Genomic DNA, 19,925 nt, shown 5'->3' on the forward strand with positions numbered 1-19,925 from the left:
CGGTACACACTCCTATGGGACCGATACACACTCTTATGGGACCGATACACACTCCTATGGGATTGATACACACTCCTATGGGACCGATACACACTCCCATGGGACCGATACACACTCTTATGGGACTGATACACACTCCTATGGGACCAATAAAACTTCCTATGGGACCGATACGCACTCCTATGGGACCGATACGCACTCCTATGGGACCGATACACATTTCCTATGGGACCAATTGAACTTCCTATGGGACCGATACAGATTTTCATGGGACCGATAGAGATTTCTATGGACCAATAGAAATTCCTATCGGACCGATAGAAATCTCTATTGGTCCGATAGAAATCTCTACCGGAATTTTTGCTAGGGTAGGTTTTCTGTCACATGACACCCGTGATGCACGGACACTCACATCATGACGTTGATCACGTCAGGTGACACCATCATGTCCTATGACGTCACAGGCACTGGGACATCTGAACACACAACATTGTGATGTCACATCATGTGCCACTCACATCATGTGACACAGTGACATCATAGTGTCACGTGGTGCGCACCCTGAGGTTATGTGACATGATGTGACATCATGATGGTACATGACACCCTCGCAGTGTGCCCTTCCGTGGCCTCTTTTCAGTGCCCTCAAAAGGACAAGTTCAGAGGCCCTGTAAATGCTATGCATTTAGAATGCCTTTAAAAAGTGCCAAAAGGACTGCCAATTTTTTTATTTTTTTGTTGTCAAATGCTCTCTTATGGTGTCTACCAACCTGGAAAATGCGGAATTCTCAGGAATTCCAGAGCACCTGTAAAAGTCAGGGAGTTGTTGAGAAGATGGCCGAGTCAGGGACGACTGACAAATGGCACAGTGATGCACAGCAAAACACGAGGATGCAACGTCCAGTGGCATGGGTGGTGGTGAAAATGTCTTTCTTTTAAGACGTTGCATGGAAATACTGTTGCTCTTAACGTCGCTGGGCGGTGCGAGTCACCCCCAACTAATCCGATAAATCAGAACAGCCTCTGTAACCCTTCCCTCTGGCAACATAATGTTCAGTTGGGCTGGTTGGTTCATGACCGGATAGGAACAGGGACAAAGTGAAGGAGGTAAGGACAGCACGGAGGAGTGCACTCGCAACTGAAAGTTTATTAGAAACACACTGACTTATATGCTTTAATTAAACTATATCACTTCCAGCCACCCCACTTTCTCTCAAAAAATAACATTTCCGTATCTAACAGTGCAGACGGTGTCTGCTTGATAGCTGCTGCGTGTTGTCTAGCGATGTCATTTACACAGCGGCCTGTTTGCCCTACGTAGGTGTGCTCGCAGGATAATGGTATGTCGTAGACAACAGAGGTTGTACATTCCAAAAACTTGTTTTTGTGTTTCTTTTGCATTTGTCACTATCTCTGTCTGGAGCATTGATTCTTTTGCATAATGACGATGTTGCCTGCCTTGACATTTGACGCCTTCGAAGACCTCGTGGCATTGCTTCCACCCGAAGCCATGCCCCTTCCACTGTACTTCGAGGACACGTACATCGGACGTTGTCAACGGAATGGGCTGTTGTCTGTCATCTTCCCGACGTGCGTGTGGTCCGTCCACAAATCGGTCATGGAAGGTCTTTTTCCCACAAACAACTCAGCCAAAGCATGGCACCGCTCATGACAAAATGCTGTATGAGGGGGAGGGGGGAGAGGAGGTCCCAGCAAAATTGAAGATTTTGGGGGGGGGGGGCGGGCTTGGGCCCCATGGGCCTCCCCCCTGGCTACGTGCCTTGCGCTAACAGTGCCTGACAGTGCACATAAATGTACGTACGAAGCCGTTTCGGCACAGTTTTTATTGGGATGAATTTGAAAGAAAAACGCCGTAACTGACCAATTATTTCTTCGGCCTGACTGAGAAATGTTCCAGGCTACCTAGTACGCAGAATTTATTCGGGATATTTGCTCTTATGATCGAGCGCAGGGAGAAAATGCACTCACTTTTTCCCATAAAAATGCATTACTGGAAGTCAATTTTTGAATGGTTGCTGTCTGCTTATTTGCGTCAGCACACTAGCGCCACTTGAACCTCTAGCATAGATTATAATAACTCTATGATGTACAAGGGGAGGACGATGGCGTATAGATGACAGAGAGGTGCCGACAATGCTGAAATGAAGCCTACGGGCCAATGTTGCAGGTGTTGAGGGCCCGGTGCACTTGAGTGTCCAGCTGGCAGAAGCATCTTGACAAGCTCCCCAGGGCGGTGACCATAGGCTGACTGCAGTCATTTTGTGTTCGCCAATTCATTCGAGGGCACTCAAAGGCTGAAAACTTTAGACGATAAAAGATTCAACACACTAGTGGGAATCTATGTTAAGCGAAGCTTTCTTTAAGTACAGAGTGTTGAAACTAGTGATGGACCGAATTTGCCGAACTTCAGATTCGGCAAAGTTCGGCAAATGCCTGACTTTTGAAGGAAAGTTCTGCAAAAATTTGGCAAATGTCAGCGCACGAGCGAGAACGCGACGGAGCCATGGATTGCAAATGGACGCCGTGCAGTCGTGCGGTTACCATCGTGCAGTGTAGTACAACCAGCGGTTAAGGTGCAGTGTGGAGTAGAAAACACGGTAACTGTGCGTTTGTGAGCGAGTGTGGTTCTCTTCAATATTTTCTGCCTCAAGAATAGAAGATCGACCAGTAATTTACGCAGTCAACTGCGCAAGTGACAAATGATGTGGTGCATTCTTAAACATGGCCGACAATTACTCTAAAGCACTCCTCGCAACTATAACAATTCTGTTCTGCCCCCCCCCCCCCCAAATGTGATTCAATTTCGGGAAAAAAAAGTGTGCTCATTATGCGAGTAAATACACTAATCTATTGGGGGCAACAGCAACTGTCAGCAAAGTCTGGGGGGGAGGAAGGGCGGCATTCAAAAAGAAAGCTTTATTTTAAGAGACTGGAACAGAACATAGAAGGTTTGGGGCTTGCTTGGGTCGTGGTTCTGACTGGCTCGCTCTGCCCACAGCTGCACCTATGCAGTCTTCGTTCCGGAGCAACGGCGGGCCCACAAGTGGAGGGGACGTCGTGGTGCTTCCCATCTGCAGCCTAACCCCCTACCAGAACAAGTGAGTGGCCCCTCACAGTCTTGGGTTTGATTTCCTTTTCATCATCGATACTTTATAAGAATTAATTAAATGTTGCCACTGTGACAGTATGACAGTTTCTTGCGACACTCTTTTAGAATGTTATGCTTATTTCACGGAAGCAAGCCCTATAACATATTCTGTGTTAGAAATAGGGATGGACAAGGTTTTTATTTATTTATTTATTTGACATACTGTCAGTCCTGATTAGGACTTTGACAGGAGTGGCAACGAGTTACACTTGTAAAAGCAACTGCTAAAACAATACGGCAACGAAGCACAATGCAAGGAACACCAAAAAACAATGCAAATCAAGAATAAACAATAGTTAGGTTGCGTCCAACTGGAAAAGGAACAATTCAAGATCGGTGGAAGAAACGACATGTTTGTGGCAACAGATTCCAGTCCCGCACCGTACGAGGAAAAAATGAATACTTAAAACAATCTTTATTGAACGAAAACTCTTGTAAGTGACACGAATGTTGGTTACAAGTGATACGGGATTGATGAAGGGTTAGGTAACGTGATTGGTCAAAGAGCAATGAACCAGAAAGTGTCATGAAAAAAAGCTTCAAGCGTTTATTTTCCCGTCTAGACTGAAGCAACGGAAGATTACACAGCGCATACAGCTCTGTTGGCAAATCTAATCTGCAATATCTAGAGTAAATGAAACACAAGGCCAGTCTCTGTACACTTTCTAGGTCAAGGATTAGGCTTTTCATGTGCGGGTCCCATACTTCCGATGAGAGACTGCACCGCTTGTGTGGAAGTTCCTTTTTCTTGGGCGTGAACTTTTCGGCAGCCCACAATCCAAGCAATGCACGAAGCAGAAGCACCAACACACAAACACCAGACCACTCTGGAGCATTTACTAAAAAATGTGCAGGCAGAAAAAATACTGCTGAACCCGATACACGACCACACTTCTTGTTCCGGTCCCACTGCATAAACAAACACCACGTGTTGCACGATTGCGGAAACGCGGTTGGTGGTCTTGGCTTGGCTTCTGTTGACTTGACTTGGCTCGGATTGGCCAGTGCCCACATTCGCGCGTGCGCTGAGTTTCTGCAGCGTGCACGCGTTGTACAAACACAGAAGCGATAAAAAATTTTTTAATATTTTTTATTTGTCCCTTTACGTGACCCAATAGCTAACAAATTCTCTTCCACACCCCCACTTCTTTTCCCACCGGATTTCCTGCATTGAGCAGGAGGGATGGCTTTCTTTGGCTTTCTCCAGACTCGCGCGCCTCGTGTCTGAACTCGATTCCGAATATAACGCGAGGTGCGTTTTGGAGCACGTAGTCTCTGCCTTCTTATTCTGTCTGTTTCTGTGCCTTCTTATTCTTTCTGTAGTCCTCCATTTTGTCTTATTCTGTCAGTGCAATTAACTCTTGTTCACTATCTAAACGCCTTAATTGCCCAGTATTATCGGTTGGCAACAAGGCAGTGTGTGGGGGGGGGGTTCCTTGGGACTTTTTGAGGCTTGCTGGGGTTCCCTGGGACAAAAAAAAAAAATTCGAGAAACCCTGCCCTAATGGAACGGTCTATACGGCTTGATCAAGGCCTCACAGTGGAGCGGACTCTTCTTTTGAGGCTAGGCTAGGTTTCAGAGCAACATAGCTGCCGAGAGTCTTGGGGTCACTTCCACCTGGATTGCGCAAGTCTGGCAGATATCGCCAGAGGGTGCTCTGACTACATGGCGCACGGGTTTCACAGCAACATAACTTCCGAAAGTCTTAGGGTCACTCGTCCTCCCAGATACTGTCACAGTGCGACTCACTTTTGCACTAGACCAATGCTCAAACATTCTGGAATGTTCAAGAAAGAGTGTGTAGTAGATAAGGAGCCCAGCATGGCCTTGCCAAATCAGTCTTGCACTAGCCAGCTGTCACGCCGGCCCCTCGACACTCGCTTCTGCCGCCTGCAACTCTCATTCCTCCTTTCGTTTCTGGAACAAGTTTGCCCATTAAACCTTTATGATCAGTTCTATGTTTGTCGATTCTTTTATGTCCGCGGCAATATTATGTACGTTATTGTTTACGAGCTCTGTAAGCTTCTGCGCCGCTTTGTTGCGTCTATGCTTAGGCTGGGAGGTGTTCCTTTGCTGCCATTCTGGAATCAAAAGTTTTGTAACTTACCATACCCTATTGCCACTTTTATTTCATCTTTTTCTCCTAATAGGGTAACATTTCTTTGGCACTCCCTGGCCCTGACAGCACTTGCGCCATAAAACTAATCACTAGATGAGTAGAATTGGCATTGCGGCGTGGCAGTCTGGATCTGGTTCTCGCTTTTATGGATGTGAAGCTGCTCTACGCAGGTGGACCATCCGGGCCCGTGTGACCAACAAGTCTGCAATCCGGACCTGGAACAACGCCCGGGGAGAGGGCAAGTTGTTCTCCATGGACCTGCTGGACGAGAGCGGCGAGATACGCGCCACTGCCTTTAACGCTGAGTGCGACAGGTTCTACGACCTCGTCGAAGTCAACAAGGTGGGCTCATACGACCCCTTTGCAGTCAGGTTTTTACACTGTTAGTGTTACGAGTAACAAAACATGTTTATTATGACTGAACGTGTAGGCTGGTTTGGCCCGCAACCTAACAGTCGGTGGCCAGCAGCACTTAGCGCTGCTTTATATGGGAAGGGCAATCGATGTGCCCCCTGCTGTCTACCCAGGCATGCGGCGGTAACTGCTGAATGCAAGAGCTAGTGCCCCTTCCCGGCAAAACAATGCTGATCTACGAATGCAAAACCCCACTCTACCCCCCATTGTCCCTGAGACGCACGCAGTGGCAGCGTCAAACAAACTGTCAGTTTCGGTTTTTTGCCCTGTGCAAAGGAAAAAAAATGTTCTTGCATTTTAAATCTACACTCGGAAAATTTGAGTGTGCCCAAGATATATTTGTGAAAAGACTTATTGGCTCATTTATAGATTTTTTTAGGTGTTGCAAGCACCCTAAAGAGAGCTGGAAGGGAACTCGGCTGAAGGGCTGACGGAAGCTGCTTTTGCACGCAGGTGTACTACATCTCAAGGGCTAACCTGAAGACCGCCAACCCCAAGTTCTCGTCACTCAAGAACGAGTTTGAGATGTCGTTCACTCAGGAGACGGCCATGACTCCCTGCGAGGAGGCTGCTCCCCACATCCCCACGCTGCAGTTCAACTTCGTACCCATCCGGCGCCTGCAGGAGATTGGCCCGGACAAAGTCGTGGGCAAGTAACTCGTTTGCAACATCCTTGGTGGAATCTGTCGGGGCTCTCGTCTGCAACTTGGGTAACCGCGTTGGATCCCCGCCCACAGACGTCATTGGAGTCTGCAAGGATGCTGGGACCGTACAGACTGTCGTGCGGCGGGCCAACAACCAAGAGCTGAAGAAGCGGGACGTTTCCCTCGTGGACAAGAGCAGTGCGGAGGTCTCCCTCACCCTCTGGGGTGACCAGGTGCGCTGCCCCTCCCTATCTCCCTGCCTTTCACTTGCCAGCCCCTCTTTGGAGAGCTGTGGATAGAAATGGTATTACACGTTTTCGGTGTAACCTCCCAGCCAAGCTGAAAAAACCCAATTATGAGCTGTGCTCGAATAGAAAACTTGTCTCGATCATCCTTATAAAGTCGAGGGAACGCAGAAAGTGTAAAACATGCCTTATGTACACGTCATTATTTGTTACGCTTGATTACGAGGAGCTTTAGACAGTTTTAGATAAGGTGCATGCACGACATACCATACTATATTCCCCCCCCCCCCCTTTTTGCATATAACCCGCACCCACAACTTACCGTATTTACACGATCGTAAGTCAACCCCCCTACTCTGCCCATCAGAAAAAAAAAAATCTTTAAAGGCGCATTTTACGGTGAACACGGGAGAACGGCACGGTGTCTCTCGTGAAAGCCCAGCCTCCAGCACGTGATCTATGCCTTCTGGCGTGCTTTGGCTGCGCATGCATGTGTGCATGAGATGCCCAGGCGATACCTAAGCTAGGAAGCTCACGCTGTGCTGAAGCTGCTCCCTACCATTCTCATTGTCTGCGACTAGAGACTATGATTTGTCCACACTGGTGATCCCATCATCATCAATACCACCTTCTTAAAGGGATACTACAACGAAATTTCGGCGCTCATTTTTTGGTCTATATTTGTTAAAAAAAGCAGCATCACATTGAACATACCAATATCTTGTTAAAAAAGTCAGGAAAAGGAATTTTAAAACAAATTAAACGATTAGCAAAGAGCACCTGGTGGATGTCGCTATCGCCTCGCTTGTAATGCCCGTTTAGGAACCTTGACAGCTAGTGACGGAGGTTGTCTCGCCTCCGGCCACGACGAGAGAAGAGGGGCAGGAGGAACTCCCCTCTTCCCGAGAATGCCTTTTGTGTGTCGCAGAAGTCGCTATTGTCCCCCTACAAGATTACAGAAGATTAATTCGTCACTCAAAATTCATACAAAAGCAGCCGCTTCGGTGGCTGGAACGACTAGGCCATCCTCTCGACGTCAGCCTCGCCGTAGCTTTGCTCGTCTTGAGACGACCTACGTCACGATTGCGTTGGATGTCACGTGGTCTCCGCTGGGCCTTCTCCGAGCGCTTGCCAGAGTGGGCCGTTTATAACGAAAAATACAGCCACCAGGCTCAAAATACAAACGTGCAATTGTCATTTACGGATATTGTGGATCATATTCAACCTATTTTTGAACACGACGGGAATATTTCAAATTTCGTTGAAGTATCCCTTTAAAGCATGTCGGCGGCAGCGTCCAACAAAATCTCGCACTTTGCGAATGACAGCATCAACCGCATCTTCCGCGCTTGCTCGGTGATCGCGTTGCACGCCACGGGTAGGGACCGATTGCGCACTTCTGCAATGTACGTTGCGAGCCTGACCTCTAACTCCGGAAGGCATCCCCATCTATCCAGACTTCCGCCCGCAAAAGCCTCGTTGCCGTCACAGTTAACATCTTGCGCCGTTGCAGGCTCCACTGGAGCATCACCCGCTCCGACGGGTCAAGCTTGCATCCAGCGGCGCAGTTGTTGGTTACTTCTATCATGAAGATTGGTGATAAACAAGCACTGAATACCTAAACTGCCCGGATCATGCGTGTCATTGAAAAAACGTAGTTGGCGCTCCAGCAGGATCTCGACATTTGATCAAATGACGTGCGACCGTGAATCGTGCGAAAAACTGCGAAAAGAAGCCGCGGGGAGTGAGGCTCAAGGTTGGGCTGTTCCAGCGGCCATTCCGCAGTGACTCTTACAAGAAGTGCTGCCACCCCCGGTAGTCGAGCGCGCTGTGCGCTGTTCTCCGCCGTACATTCGGGCTGATTTGCGAATCGCAATCAATAACACTCGTTCCCACAAATTAAAAAAAAAAGGGAACTTGTAAAATTAGTGCAGAATATCGCGATGCTACAGGTACAGCCGGCTGAACTAGTAGCAAGTCGAGGTGTTTGTGATATTGCGATTGTTTTGTTTTTGTTGGCGGTGGATTGTTTTGGTTCGATTATAAGTTGACCCCCCCCCCCCCACTTCACGTTTTCAAAAAAAATGAAAAATGGGTCGACTTACATACGTGTACATACTTCTCTCTGAAAAAACAAAAAAGATTTCTCGCATATTAGCCGCACTAGCCACTGAAGGTGGACGTTGCGAGCCTGACCTCTAACTCCGGAAGGCATCCCCATCTAGATCTCACTGAAACCATACCTTTATTTAGAGCAGGGGTTCTCAAACTTTTTGGTCTCACGGAACCCCCAGGAAGCCTCAAAAACTGCTGCGGAACCCCCCCCCCCCCCTCCCTCCATATTTGCCGCTCGAGGAGCGACAGATGCACAATTGTAGGCAATTTAGCTTGTGTTGCTTCCCATATATCCCCACCATATCAGTCGCGATGTCAGTACAAAGTGAGATGAAGGCTCTTTGCATGGTCCTGCCACGCAGCCTGCGGCGGGGGGGGGGGGGTTTGCAATTTGGGTGTTCGCGGAACTCATGAGACCAGCTTGTGGAACCCCTGTGTTCCCCGGAACCCAATTTGAGAACCCCTGATTTAGAGTACACTCATAGCCGGCATGTCTCTCGTCTAGAAAAGTCGTGGTAACGCCGAATCTCTGTAGATACGGCTCAGAGAACTTTGCAAGCACTTTTTCAAGTTCGGAGTATGCATTAGTCTTTGGATCGCGGAACGCTCATGTTGCAGTTTGCGGGCTCTCAATCATCCTCCATTCTCGCATGCATGACTAGTCTATGTCGTAGCAGTTGTAGTCAAACCTGGCAATAAAAGTTTTCTTTTTTTGAAATTGAGAAGAAAAGTTCCAATTTTCGGTTGAATTTTCTCGTGTATACTGTAGAATACCGTGCATCCGCCCATACCACATTAAGCGCCCATTCCCAAATTTGTAAAATCTGAGAAAATATGCACAGTACATTGATATGTAGAATTGATGACCAAACAAGCGCCCATCCTCCATTTTTTCATGATTATCTCAAAATCTTGAGTGGGCGCTTGCCCGGTATTTTACGGTATGTCAATGAGGGAGGTCTACTTCACACAGCCCCTAGTTATATATATTTATTAAATCATTACAAGGGTGGAACGGCTGCGCCATTTGCGCCATTTTGCGCCAGACGCATGTGTCTGCGCCATCCTGTGCCATGTTGCAGAAACTGCGCCACAGCCAATACCTTGCGCCATTATGCGCCAAATCGCAAAACGTGCACCAAAAAACTTTTTATTTCGTCTTGGTTTCGGTTTTATTGACTCGATTAGCAACAATGAGCGTGTTTAGCCTGGTCGGCCTTGCAATCCTTTGTTCTGTTTATTCTCCCTGTGTATCCCGAGTCGGAAGCGCGCGAAAAAACTCGGATTCTAAGCGCTACACCACCTGCGACTGAATTGTTATTCTTCAACCATAAGCGGTTACTAAGTCGGCTGAGGTGGGCTCGAGTCGTTAAGCCTCAGATTGCCTGAGGCTCTGCAGCCTGGGTTCCGGACGTCAGCCAGTTGAAAACACATCAGCAAACGATTCCCTTTAGTACTTCATCGTCAGAAGTTGGAACGGCATTCTCGCAAGATAAATCGTGATTTGATAGAACTGAAACGCGGTCCAATCCGAAACCTTGCCGGCCAGCAGCTCTTACGCGAGTGGTAGATCTACTCGGCGTACTTTAACCTTGCTCCTGCTTATCGCTTCAAATACCATAACTCCGCTAATCGTAGTCTGCCGCTTCGATATTTAGTTGCACAATAGGATAAACTCGAACTTTGTTGCCCTGTTCCTCCACGCAACTGCGCGTCCGTTGCTTACGCAGGTCACGTGGTTCGCACATATAATTACTATATCGAGCACGTGTGGGCTGTGCAATAAGCAGTGCTGGTTTGCATTTCGAGCAGCTGAAAGCCTCTCAGAAAATATCAAGGACGCTATCTTCAGAAACATAGGGTACTTGCTTTTTGATTCTCATTAAAGCTCACGAAGTTTCAAGTTTTCGCGTCTGTTACACTGTTATCCCATCTACCTAGGTCCCTAACTACTCATGTTCATCTGTGCTGCTAAGCACGATTGAAATTGTTCCCGTGCTTGTCTAAGGCACAAGCTGAAGTGCAATGAAAACTGATCTGAGCTGCTCCTAGCCTGCTCCAGAACATAGTTTTAGCTGCTCCCAACCTGCTCCAAAACAGCTGTTTCAGTTGCTCCCGTGGCTGCTCCCAAGTACATTTCATGAGTTCCACCCCTGCATTATCATATTTAACCTTTACCTTCCCCAGACTACGAACATTTGCTAAGGCGAGGCTTTGCTAAAGAGATTGAAAAAAAAAATGCCTCAATCGGTACTGCCTCGAGGGCACACCCGATTTAAAGCCAATTAAAAAAATATTAATTGGATCGTATGATCAAGTGGGAATTTTCAGGAAAAGCCAATTTGAGTTAAGTGGGGATAAATGAAACCAACTACCGTATTTACTCGCACAATGAACGCATTCGCGTGATGAACGCACCCGCCAAGTCAGCTCTCAAAATTTCGTGGTCTGTTTCAAGTACTTTTTTCTTGCTGCTTTAAGTCGGGACGCGCGAGAAGAGCACATAGAAACATAAACATTCTTTGGTCGTCGCGGCCAAGTAACTGAACGACGCTGTCGGCCCTAGTGTAGTTGCTTCGTTTACTACACGATAGATGGCACTTGGCTCTCAGCATTATCAAATTTGGCAATTTTCGCCACACATCTCTAATTATGCTACAAAATGTGGATCTGAATATTATTTAAGAAAACTTTTAGGAAACATTCGCCGGCTAGTTATTGTTTATGATCGCGGTGCTGGTGAGGTAGGCGCTTACCCAATAGGCGACGTGGATTCGGCTGACGTTCTGCGGTTCCGCGGATGCATCGCAGTGAAAAGGCAGAAAGCTTTCGAAGGAAAGAAGGCGCAAAAGAGTCCAGTTTTCTTTTAAAAGTTCTATAGCAAATAATTTTTTTTGACTCCCTATTTTCGCATTTTTGTGTTTCTTTTCACACCTTTTACGACGTGCGGTAAATGAAATTCGATTTCAGAATCGTTTCATGGTCCCTTTAATTACCACTTATGTTAAATTCTTTTCCCTTATTGTCGACTTTGTTATAACGAGAGACTACAGTCGCTGATCGATTTTTCGGACGCCGATAATTCATACTTATTCAATATTTCAGACCTAAAGGAGGAACCATGACCTACCCGATAGAGATAGTGCATATTCACGCCAATGTTTCGGACAGCTTGAGGTCTGAAAGTTTAATTTTTCGGACAAAATCGTCGCGAGTGGTCAGCGGGAAACACCACCAAGAAGCCACCATTTTGGATTTTATGTTGGCTGCTCATGGATTGGCTTGGTTTGGCAGTGCTACTTGAGATCTGTTAAGTCCTACTGCTAGGTGCTGCTGTATGGCTTTTTTTTTCTCTAGCTGCGCACATTGTCATCATCATAGTTCTTACCATTTTGCTTTGTTCGTTCGCCATTGCAGTCGTGTACTTGCGCCTCTCATCTCGATCATGTCTCAGCGATTCATGTTTTCGGACTAGGCTGGCGTGGACGTCATTGCCTCATGTGTTCTCCAGCGATGTGTCGCTAAGAAGCGCAGAAAGCAAAAATGTGACGTGTTGGGCTAGTTGGCTTGAAGTGAAAGCACTCGACCGTAATGCTAGAAAAGAAGGCAGCAATTCTCAAGCTAATAGAAAGTTGCCAAACGCAAACGGAGGCGAAACCTGAAACAAGGCGCGCAGGCGCAAGGCACTATTTATGGCTTTTTTTAAGCCCACTTAGATGTAATAGAGGAAAGTTTTTTTATCTGCTGATTTTTCAGACTGCTCTATTGTTCGGACATTTTTTAGGTCCCTGCAAAGTCCGAAAATTCGGTCGGCGACTGTAGTGCATATAGAAGCCCTCGACTATAAATAATGATACTTAATTATAATTAGCGAGATTTGTCAAGCGGCACTACGGGAATCAAACCCCTGACCGCATGATACCTTTGCTCGGTGCTCCTAGGAGGAGGCGATTGGGAGAGCATGCAGCTGGGCTAAGTGTGACGCAAGCGGTCATTGGTTACAGGTCCTGAATAAATTCAAACTTGTTGTTCTGAGTGAATGAGTTGTGCGTTCAACGCATTCGAAACCACCCAAAGTATTTCTTAACCAAGCATAATGCGTGCATGACATATTCTGTATTCCCCAAGGTTTATCAGAATGATCACGACAAGTCTTTGTCTTGCACTGAAAGTGGACTCTAGACACACAATTTGTAGAGAAGACTAAACACCAAGAACACTGAAGCCTAGACTTTGTGCAATAGTGATGTACTTTGCACATTTTCTCGGTTCACAAAAATGGTCTATTCATTTGCTAGGTTTCTGGTGTTTGCATGCTTACAATGCCATCATTGAGGTTTTGCGATTGATGAAGGAATCTTTTGTTTCAGGCAGAAGCATTTGACGGGAGCAATAATCCCGTAATCGCCGTCAAAGGAGTGCGGGTGTCAGACTTCAGTGGTAAGCTGCTTAAACACCTTTGTACCGAGCTCTGAGATGAACGAATAGGTCTTTTGTGCAAACCCCTTAGTTTTATGAATTTACTGACAAAATTGGAGCATGCGAGGTGAAAATGGCGATTTCGTATCTGCGTAACCTGCACGGTTTTTAGAGAAATGATGACCCCAGCGGTCGTGCACTAATCTCCCAATAACCAGAAGATGAAACCAGAAAATGATTTGCACGATGGCAGTGGCATTGCGGCCTACGGGCCCAGTTACTCAGCTTGGTGTTATACTGACGACGACCCAGCCGGTTGTGATCATGGCTTTGGAGGCTTGTGAATGATCGGTCGGGTGGATTCTGGGGTGATAGGGTTCTTGGGACGAGTTTCCTTTTTTACAGCCTGTCGGAAACAGAAACAACAGAAATCGCGACAAAGGTCAATTGCAGTTTTCTCGCACGGCTCAGAGACTGCATGCCCTGGTTCGCAGAAGCTAATCAAGTGTTGCAATGGATGCATGTGTGGTGTCACCATCACCTTTTGCTGTAGCTGGTGCTTTATGCTGACGAGACACTAGGCAGAGAAAACGTTGAACCGACATCACGGAGCTAGCGTAGCTACCGATACATGCTCCAGCTCGATCCATGTTGACGTTTATACAGGGTGTGAGCGCCACTTCCAGCTTCATGACAGGGGGAGAGAAATACTTCCGGTTCTCGTGCGTTCACCTTGTGTTTGGGTGGGTGTGTGACGACTCTTGGTTCACCAGCGAGCAGTTCCGGGAGCTACGCCCTAGAAATGCCCCAGCATCGTGCTTCTAAGTTCAAAATGTCGCATGTGAAGTAATTTCAATTACCTCGAGACGATGGACGCCACCGATATCGTCGAGCCTGGGCGATCGCAGTACGACGGCATTGTCAGACAGTGCTAGCCTACTTCATTGTGCTGCCAACAGGTGGCGCAACGCGAGAGTATGGCGACTTGACCAACCATTTTCGTACAACGACGGGCCATTACAGCACGTACAAATGCAATGTGCACGGTGATTTGAGAAAGAAACCTTGAAACACCAAAGGAAACAAGTTGGAACACTAGAAAATGATGCATTACAGAGACTCGGGTTGCTCTAAAGGAAGCTTATTTATTTATTTATTTATGTATTTATTTATTTAAGTACCCTCAAGGCCCTGGGGCATTACAGAGGGGAGTGGTACAAGACAAATTTGGAACACAAACAATATACAAACACTAAATACCAAGCACGAAAAATGTAAAAAAAAAAAAAAAAACATGTGTAAACAAATTAAGAAATGTATAAAACAAGGCAAACAAGTAAACACTTTGGGAAGGTTGCTGAAACCAAGACCTGGTTCGGCGACTCCTGTGGGGAAGCTTGTACCTTATTCACCTAGTCAAGGTCCACCGCCAATGCCTTGCCATTCACCAAGGAGTTGATTGCGTTTAGGAATTTGTAGGTTTTAAGTCATTCTCAGGTATATGGACCAGGTGAGTGGAACAGGTAGTCTCGAAGATCCCAGGATACCTTCGGCAGATTTGTCATTTCCTCGGGGAACAACTGCTCTTTCACCCAAGGGAGCAGGAAGGGATGTTGATTCTGTAAAAGTAAATTTCAGGAGGTACCACAGTTAGTCCTCGGTGGTAAGACTTTCAAATAGGGGTGCGTGAATATTGAAACTTTCATATACGAATCGAATACAAATATTTTTGAAAAAAATAGCTTCGCATATGGATCCGTGCGTTTCGATTATGCGTGTACCATTAAGAAATGACAAAAAAAATATGACCAAAGATGATAACAAATTCAAGTAAATGAGACTACCTGACTGGGCAGCATGTAAACAATGCAGCTGATAACACAGCTATTATACTTTGACTCGTAATTACTGTTCATGAAAGCAGGCAAAAGGTGCAACTGATAAGCTATACAAATTGACAAAAGTAAGAGTGTACAAAACTGCACATGTCTAAATAGTAGTGATGGGGTGAAACTTTTTCTGAACCTCGTTGCGTTTTGGAGCGTTGCCAGGCTGGCCACACAACATTATTATGGAGTGAAACCTTTTCTGACATAACAATCTTATAAATCCCATTAAATCATTAAAATTCTAAATATAAATACTTAATTTAACAAAGTAGGCTTAGTCAGATTAAATCTGAGATATGGAGAAATAAAATAACGGTCAACGCATCACAAAGTACAGTCAAACCCACTTATAACGATCCCACATATAACGACCTACTTTCAGAAAATATATGAATTCAAGGCCCTACCCATTACAACGAACACAAAGTCCGCTTTCGAAAGAAAATAAAAACTCCCTCGCGCAAAAAGCAAAAAAAACAAAGATTAAAAGAGCTACATCCCGGACGTGGCGGTCGGCAAGACGCTCAAGGTCATTTTCACGGCATCGCGGCAGGGGAGAAAACAAAACTACAAAAGCAAAAACGCCCTCCCGGTTTGCGTAGTCTGCTCATTGTGCGTGCGCAAGAAGGAGAAGAGGAGGAGGAGGAGAAAGTCAACTCTCAAGCCGTGCTGCGTTACTTCATTCTATGTTTGGAAACTCAAACTCTGTATGCAACTCAAGAAGAGCTCAATGCTTGGTACAAGTTGGCTAGCCCCATCGCCATCGTGACAGTTTGTTTACGTTCGCCAGTTTGGTACCATGCACATTCTCTCGCGTCTACGGACTTGTGTCTGTCGTTTTGAGATGGGGAAAAAAAAAACACCAAGAGGCTTTAATTAAACGAAAGACATCACGCTGGCAAAAAAAGATGGCAACGGAGCAGTACTGCGTGGCCTCGCAATCCCAGCCACCCGACGAGCTCGCAAACTGTCGTTTGAAAGACGACCCTGCCAGAGGCGACGGCCACGCACTCGTACATGCGCAGGAAGCGCGGCACTTAAAACGCTTTGGACCAAAGAAAGTAACGCTGACCCCCCCCTATACCGCTCATCTTAGCATAAATGCCCGGTTCCTTCTGACCTTCTACGATCACTCTGCCAATATGAAACGTGCACCAGCAAGTTTTCAGCAGTCCGAAATTGTGTAATCCAAAGAAAAAAAAAGCTGCCCCTGTCTTTACCTCTCGTCACTCAGAAACTCAAAGAACTTAGCAGAGCTGTTGCCGCTGGAACTGGAGCACCAGCAAGCAGAGCAAATAGACAAGGTGCCGCTTGCTCAGCGTACTGGCGCACGAAGTAGGCAGATAACCAACAGGCCACTGCCCGCTGCCGCAAACGAAAAGCACCACCGCACCGCTGGCACAGGCGCCGCCAAGCGGCCAATTCAGCACACAGCCGCGGCAGCCGACACGCAACTGTTCTGAACGGTCAAAATACAACAAAAAACTGACCAATGAGAGCAAAGTATGAGGGCAAAACTTGAGCTAACCAAAATATTTGTTTCTCCTTAGCAGGATAAATTTTTGAGATCTGTAAACAGCAAGAATAATATGTATCTCATCCTAATAAATAAATTTCCGGCGAAAACCAGAAGTTCTTCATAGGAAACCAGCTAATAAGAGATGGCGCTCAAATAGTTGACCGGATGTTGCTCGAAGATTCTGGGGGTTGGTTTAATATGGATACTTCAATGCAGTACAAAACGGTATTTTGAATTTGAGTTACGATTTGTGCGGCAATTTGATAAAATTTCTTGGACACCTGTGTACAGGATGTGTGGCTTGTTTTCCAGGAGTGTCTCTGTCCATGATTGGGTCCAGCCAGCTACAAGTGAACCCCGACATCCCGGAGTCACACGCTCTGATTGGCTGGTACAGCAACGAGGGTGCATCGCTGCAGACGCAGTCTCTGTCCGTACGCACCGGAGGGTTCGAAGGTATGTTCTCCTTGGATTTGCCGTTGGTGCCATGGAGTCCCTAGGGGTAGCTCCCTAAGTAAAGCGTTTTAGATCTGAGCCACCCACTGTTGCGTGACTATGGGTCAGATGCCCAAATCAGTTCCTCGACTATCGATTGAGCGTAGTTCCTGGAAGCTTGAGTGCTTAGCCCATTTGCTTGTTCCGCCGGGCCGTTTAGAAGGCGTCTTGCGCAGGTGCGGCGGCATCCTGGAAGCACCTTTCGGAGGCCAAGTCGCAGAAGCTGGGCTTTGGAGACAAGCCGGACTACTTCTCGTGCAAGGCGAGCGTGGCCATCGTGCGTAAGGAGAACTGCTTGTACAAGGCCTGCCCCGCCGAGAAGTGCAACAAGAAGCTGGTGAACCTGGAGAACGGGCTCTACCGCTGCGAGAAGTGCAACGAGCAGACCTCAGAATTCAAGTGGAGGCTCATCGTCTCGGTAAGATTGGTTGGAGAGGGACGTTACAATGGAGACAATCTGCCGGCTCACGTCTGTGATGGCAGACTTGTCGAGCGCTCAGAGGGAATCCGGAAGTCGTTTAGTTGCTGATGAGTTGAGAACGGCGTCTTTTTAATGCATTAACTGCCCCATGGAGCGGACCGACGTCATCAGCTTTGAAGGCCAAACGGCGCCTATACTCCCCGAAGTGAAGCCGATTTCTGACGGATAGGCTCCCATTGGCTGGCACGCGTCATCGAGGAATGAGGCTCCCATTGGCATAGTTCCAAAAACTGCCACCAGAGAAGCCCTCTCCATGGCGGCACAGCGCACACAGCCGCCGGTAAGAGGGAGTGGTGGCGGCAGAGACTGCTTGGGCAAACTCTAGAGAGGTTGCACGGCCGAGCTCAGCGCGGCGCGGCCACTTCACGAGAGTGCGCGCTCCACCGTCGGCCGCTACCTCGGCAGTACCAAAACGTGCCCGTCCATGCCACTACGGGACGGTCACGTTTCCAAACGACCGGAACGACATTCATGCTTTCGCATTCACAACTCATAAGAAGTGCTTAGGTGTCCTCGGAATATTTTTAAAGCCTCCGGCGCACACGCTCATTGCCTTTTGCCGTGCTTCGGCTGCACGCTCGAAGTTGACGAGGTTTACATCTTGTCAGTGGCCTGACGATGGTAGCAAACGACCGAGTGCCACTGTATTATGGCAGCCTTACTTGCCAGAATCTAACCGTGGGTACTACAGTTTGTTCCACTTAACGCAGAAGCTACGAGCGTGTTGCCCCCAAAGATCCTTGCACGAGTGCGCATGCTTTGCAGGGACGCTGAAAGCCCGGAGCTGGCTCTTGTAGCTTCTGTTACGCTCGCATTTAAACTATATAGACCAGTGGGAGTCCTTTCCAAGATGTTTTTTTGTTGTAGAACTACGTCCTTTACGCTTAGAAGGGGATGCAAAGTTGCGAGATCGATGCTTGGTCATGGAAGCGACGTCTCGCAGATCACGTGGGAGCACCGACCGATTTGCATCGGTGCTGCCGAGAACCGCGCAGTGCGCACGCGCATCCTTTTAATCTGATAGCATTCTTTAGCTAGCCCCCCACCCCTTGGGTTTCTTGGACTCTGGCCTCCAAATTCATAGTATATATCCACAGTAGACCATTTCAACTCGCCTTCCTTCACATTTACACCCTCTTCGAAGTTGGTGAAGTCAGTGAGAAGCAAGTGTGCATTGCACTGGAGGTGCGAACGGAGCACCAGTGGATGACTGGCTTGGAAGCAGAGCGGACCCACCGTTCCTATGTAGATATATGTTCACTCAGCTCTGTAACAAGGCAGCGTTGAAGGACTTTGACAGGATAGAGCAAAGGCTGGGTGCCTTCTGGTTTGCGTTCTGTTCACGGGGCCACAAAGAGCTATTTTCGTTTGTCAAGCTAATTCTCTGCTTGTCTCATGGCATCATCCCAATCTAAAATCATTTATCCCAGCCCAAAATTAATTTCCTACAAACTTTTTAATGGCCTATATATTTCCAAATAAACTCTCGCTCCCTCCCCCGAGAGAAAGATTTTTTTAACGATATTTACTTCGCAAGTCACCAAGTTAGGACTGATTCTGAAGCATCTTCTATTAGAGCTCAGCTCGTTGGCGCCCGTTTCCGGCTTGAGCGATGTCGGCATGACCGTGCATGTTGCATTATGGGAATAATGCAAGTGGGCGTAACAGTGGGTTGCATTATGGGAAAATTTCCCCTTTAAATTTAGCAGGAAACTTTTCGCCGTTTCCCTGCTAAATTTAGCGGGAAAATTTCCCCGCTAATTCCTAGCTAAGTTAAGTGTAAAAAATTTCTGCGCTAAATTTAGAGGGAAAATTTTCAGTTTCTCTGCTAAATTTAGCAGAAAAATTACCCGCTAAATTTAGCAAAAGAAATATTCCCGCAAAATTTAATGGAAAGAAATTTTACCAAAAGGGGAGCGGGGGAGGAGGGGCATACCCTCCGTACCCTCCCCTCTTCCTCAAGAGCCGCACTCCATACCTGCCAACTCCCGAATTTTCTAGGATCCTCCCGAATTTTGATCACATCTCCCGATTGTACGAACGCGACCTCGAAACTCCCAAAAAACAAACGCCGTAATTTTAGAAATTTTTTTGGGCGCTTTATTGCTATAATTATTATGCGTATGTCAGTGCGAGTTACTCGAGAGTAGGTTTAAATTACTCCAGTGGGTTACTACGTGACAACTCAGTCATAGCAGCAGCCTAAAACGAGGATAGATTTTCAAACGCCAAGGTACAAAACCTCTACTCTAAAGTAAGTTCGAGCATATTTTGGAACAGGGCTTATATGATCATGGGTGCGTTAGGCTTCAGTTGGCTTTGTTGGGTCGTCGAGTGAAGTGCGGACGCGCCGAACTACTCCGTGTGCTTCCCCCAGTTTAGTTGTGTAGTTCAATCGTTGGAATGATCGATGGC

The 19,925-nt window shown here is 47.1% G+C and overlaps 1 protein-coding gene across 1 annotated transcript in view; it reads left to right on the forward strand.

Annotated features, from left to right (window-relative positions):
• LOC8030957 (replication protein A 70 kDa DNA-binding subunit) overlaps positions 1–19,925 on the forward strand; it is a 61,228-nt gene that overhangs the window by 23,496 nt on the left and 17,807 nt on the right. Inside the window, exons 7-13 of the mRNA XM_029978539.4 lie at positions 3,020–3,119; positions 5,460–5,631; positions 6,157–6,352; positions 6,441–6,580; positions 13,078–13,147; positions 16,847–16,990; positions 17,206–17,447. Of these exons, the coding sequence (XP_029834399.3) occupies positions 3,020–3,119; positions 5,460–5,631; positions 6,157–6,352; positions 6,441–6,580; positions 13,078–13,147; positions 16,847–16,990; positions 17,206–17,447 (1,064 nt within the window). The remainder of the gene's footprint in view (positions 1–3,019; positions 3,120–5,459; positions 5,632–6,156; positions 6,353–6,440; positions 6,581–13,077; positions 13,148–16,846; positions 16,991–17,205; positions 17,448–19,925) is intronic.

This window comes from Ixodes scapularis, unplaced genomic scaffold (genome assembly GCF_016920785.2).
Source record: "Ixodes scapularis isolate PalLabHiFi unplaced genomic scaffold, ASM1692078v2 PGA_scaffold1__304_contigs__length_218370807, whole genome shotgun sequence".
Lineage (NCBI taxonomy): Eukaryota > Metazoa > Arthropoda > Arachnida > Ixodida > Ixodidae > Ixodes > Ixodes scapularis.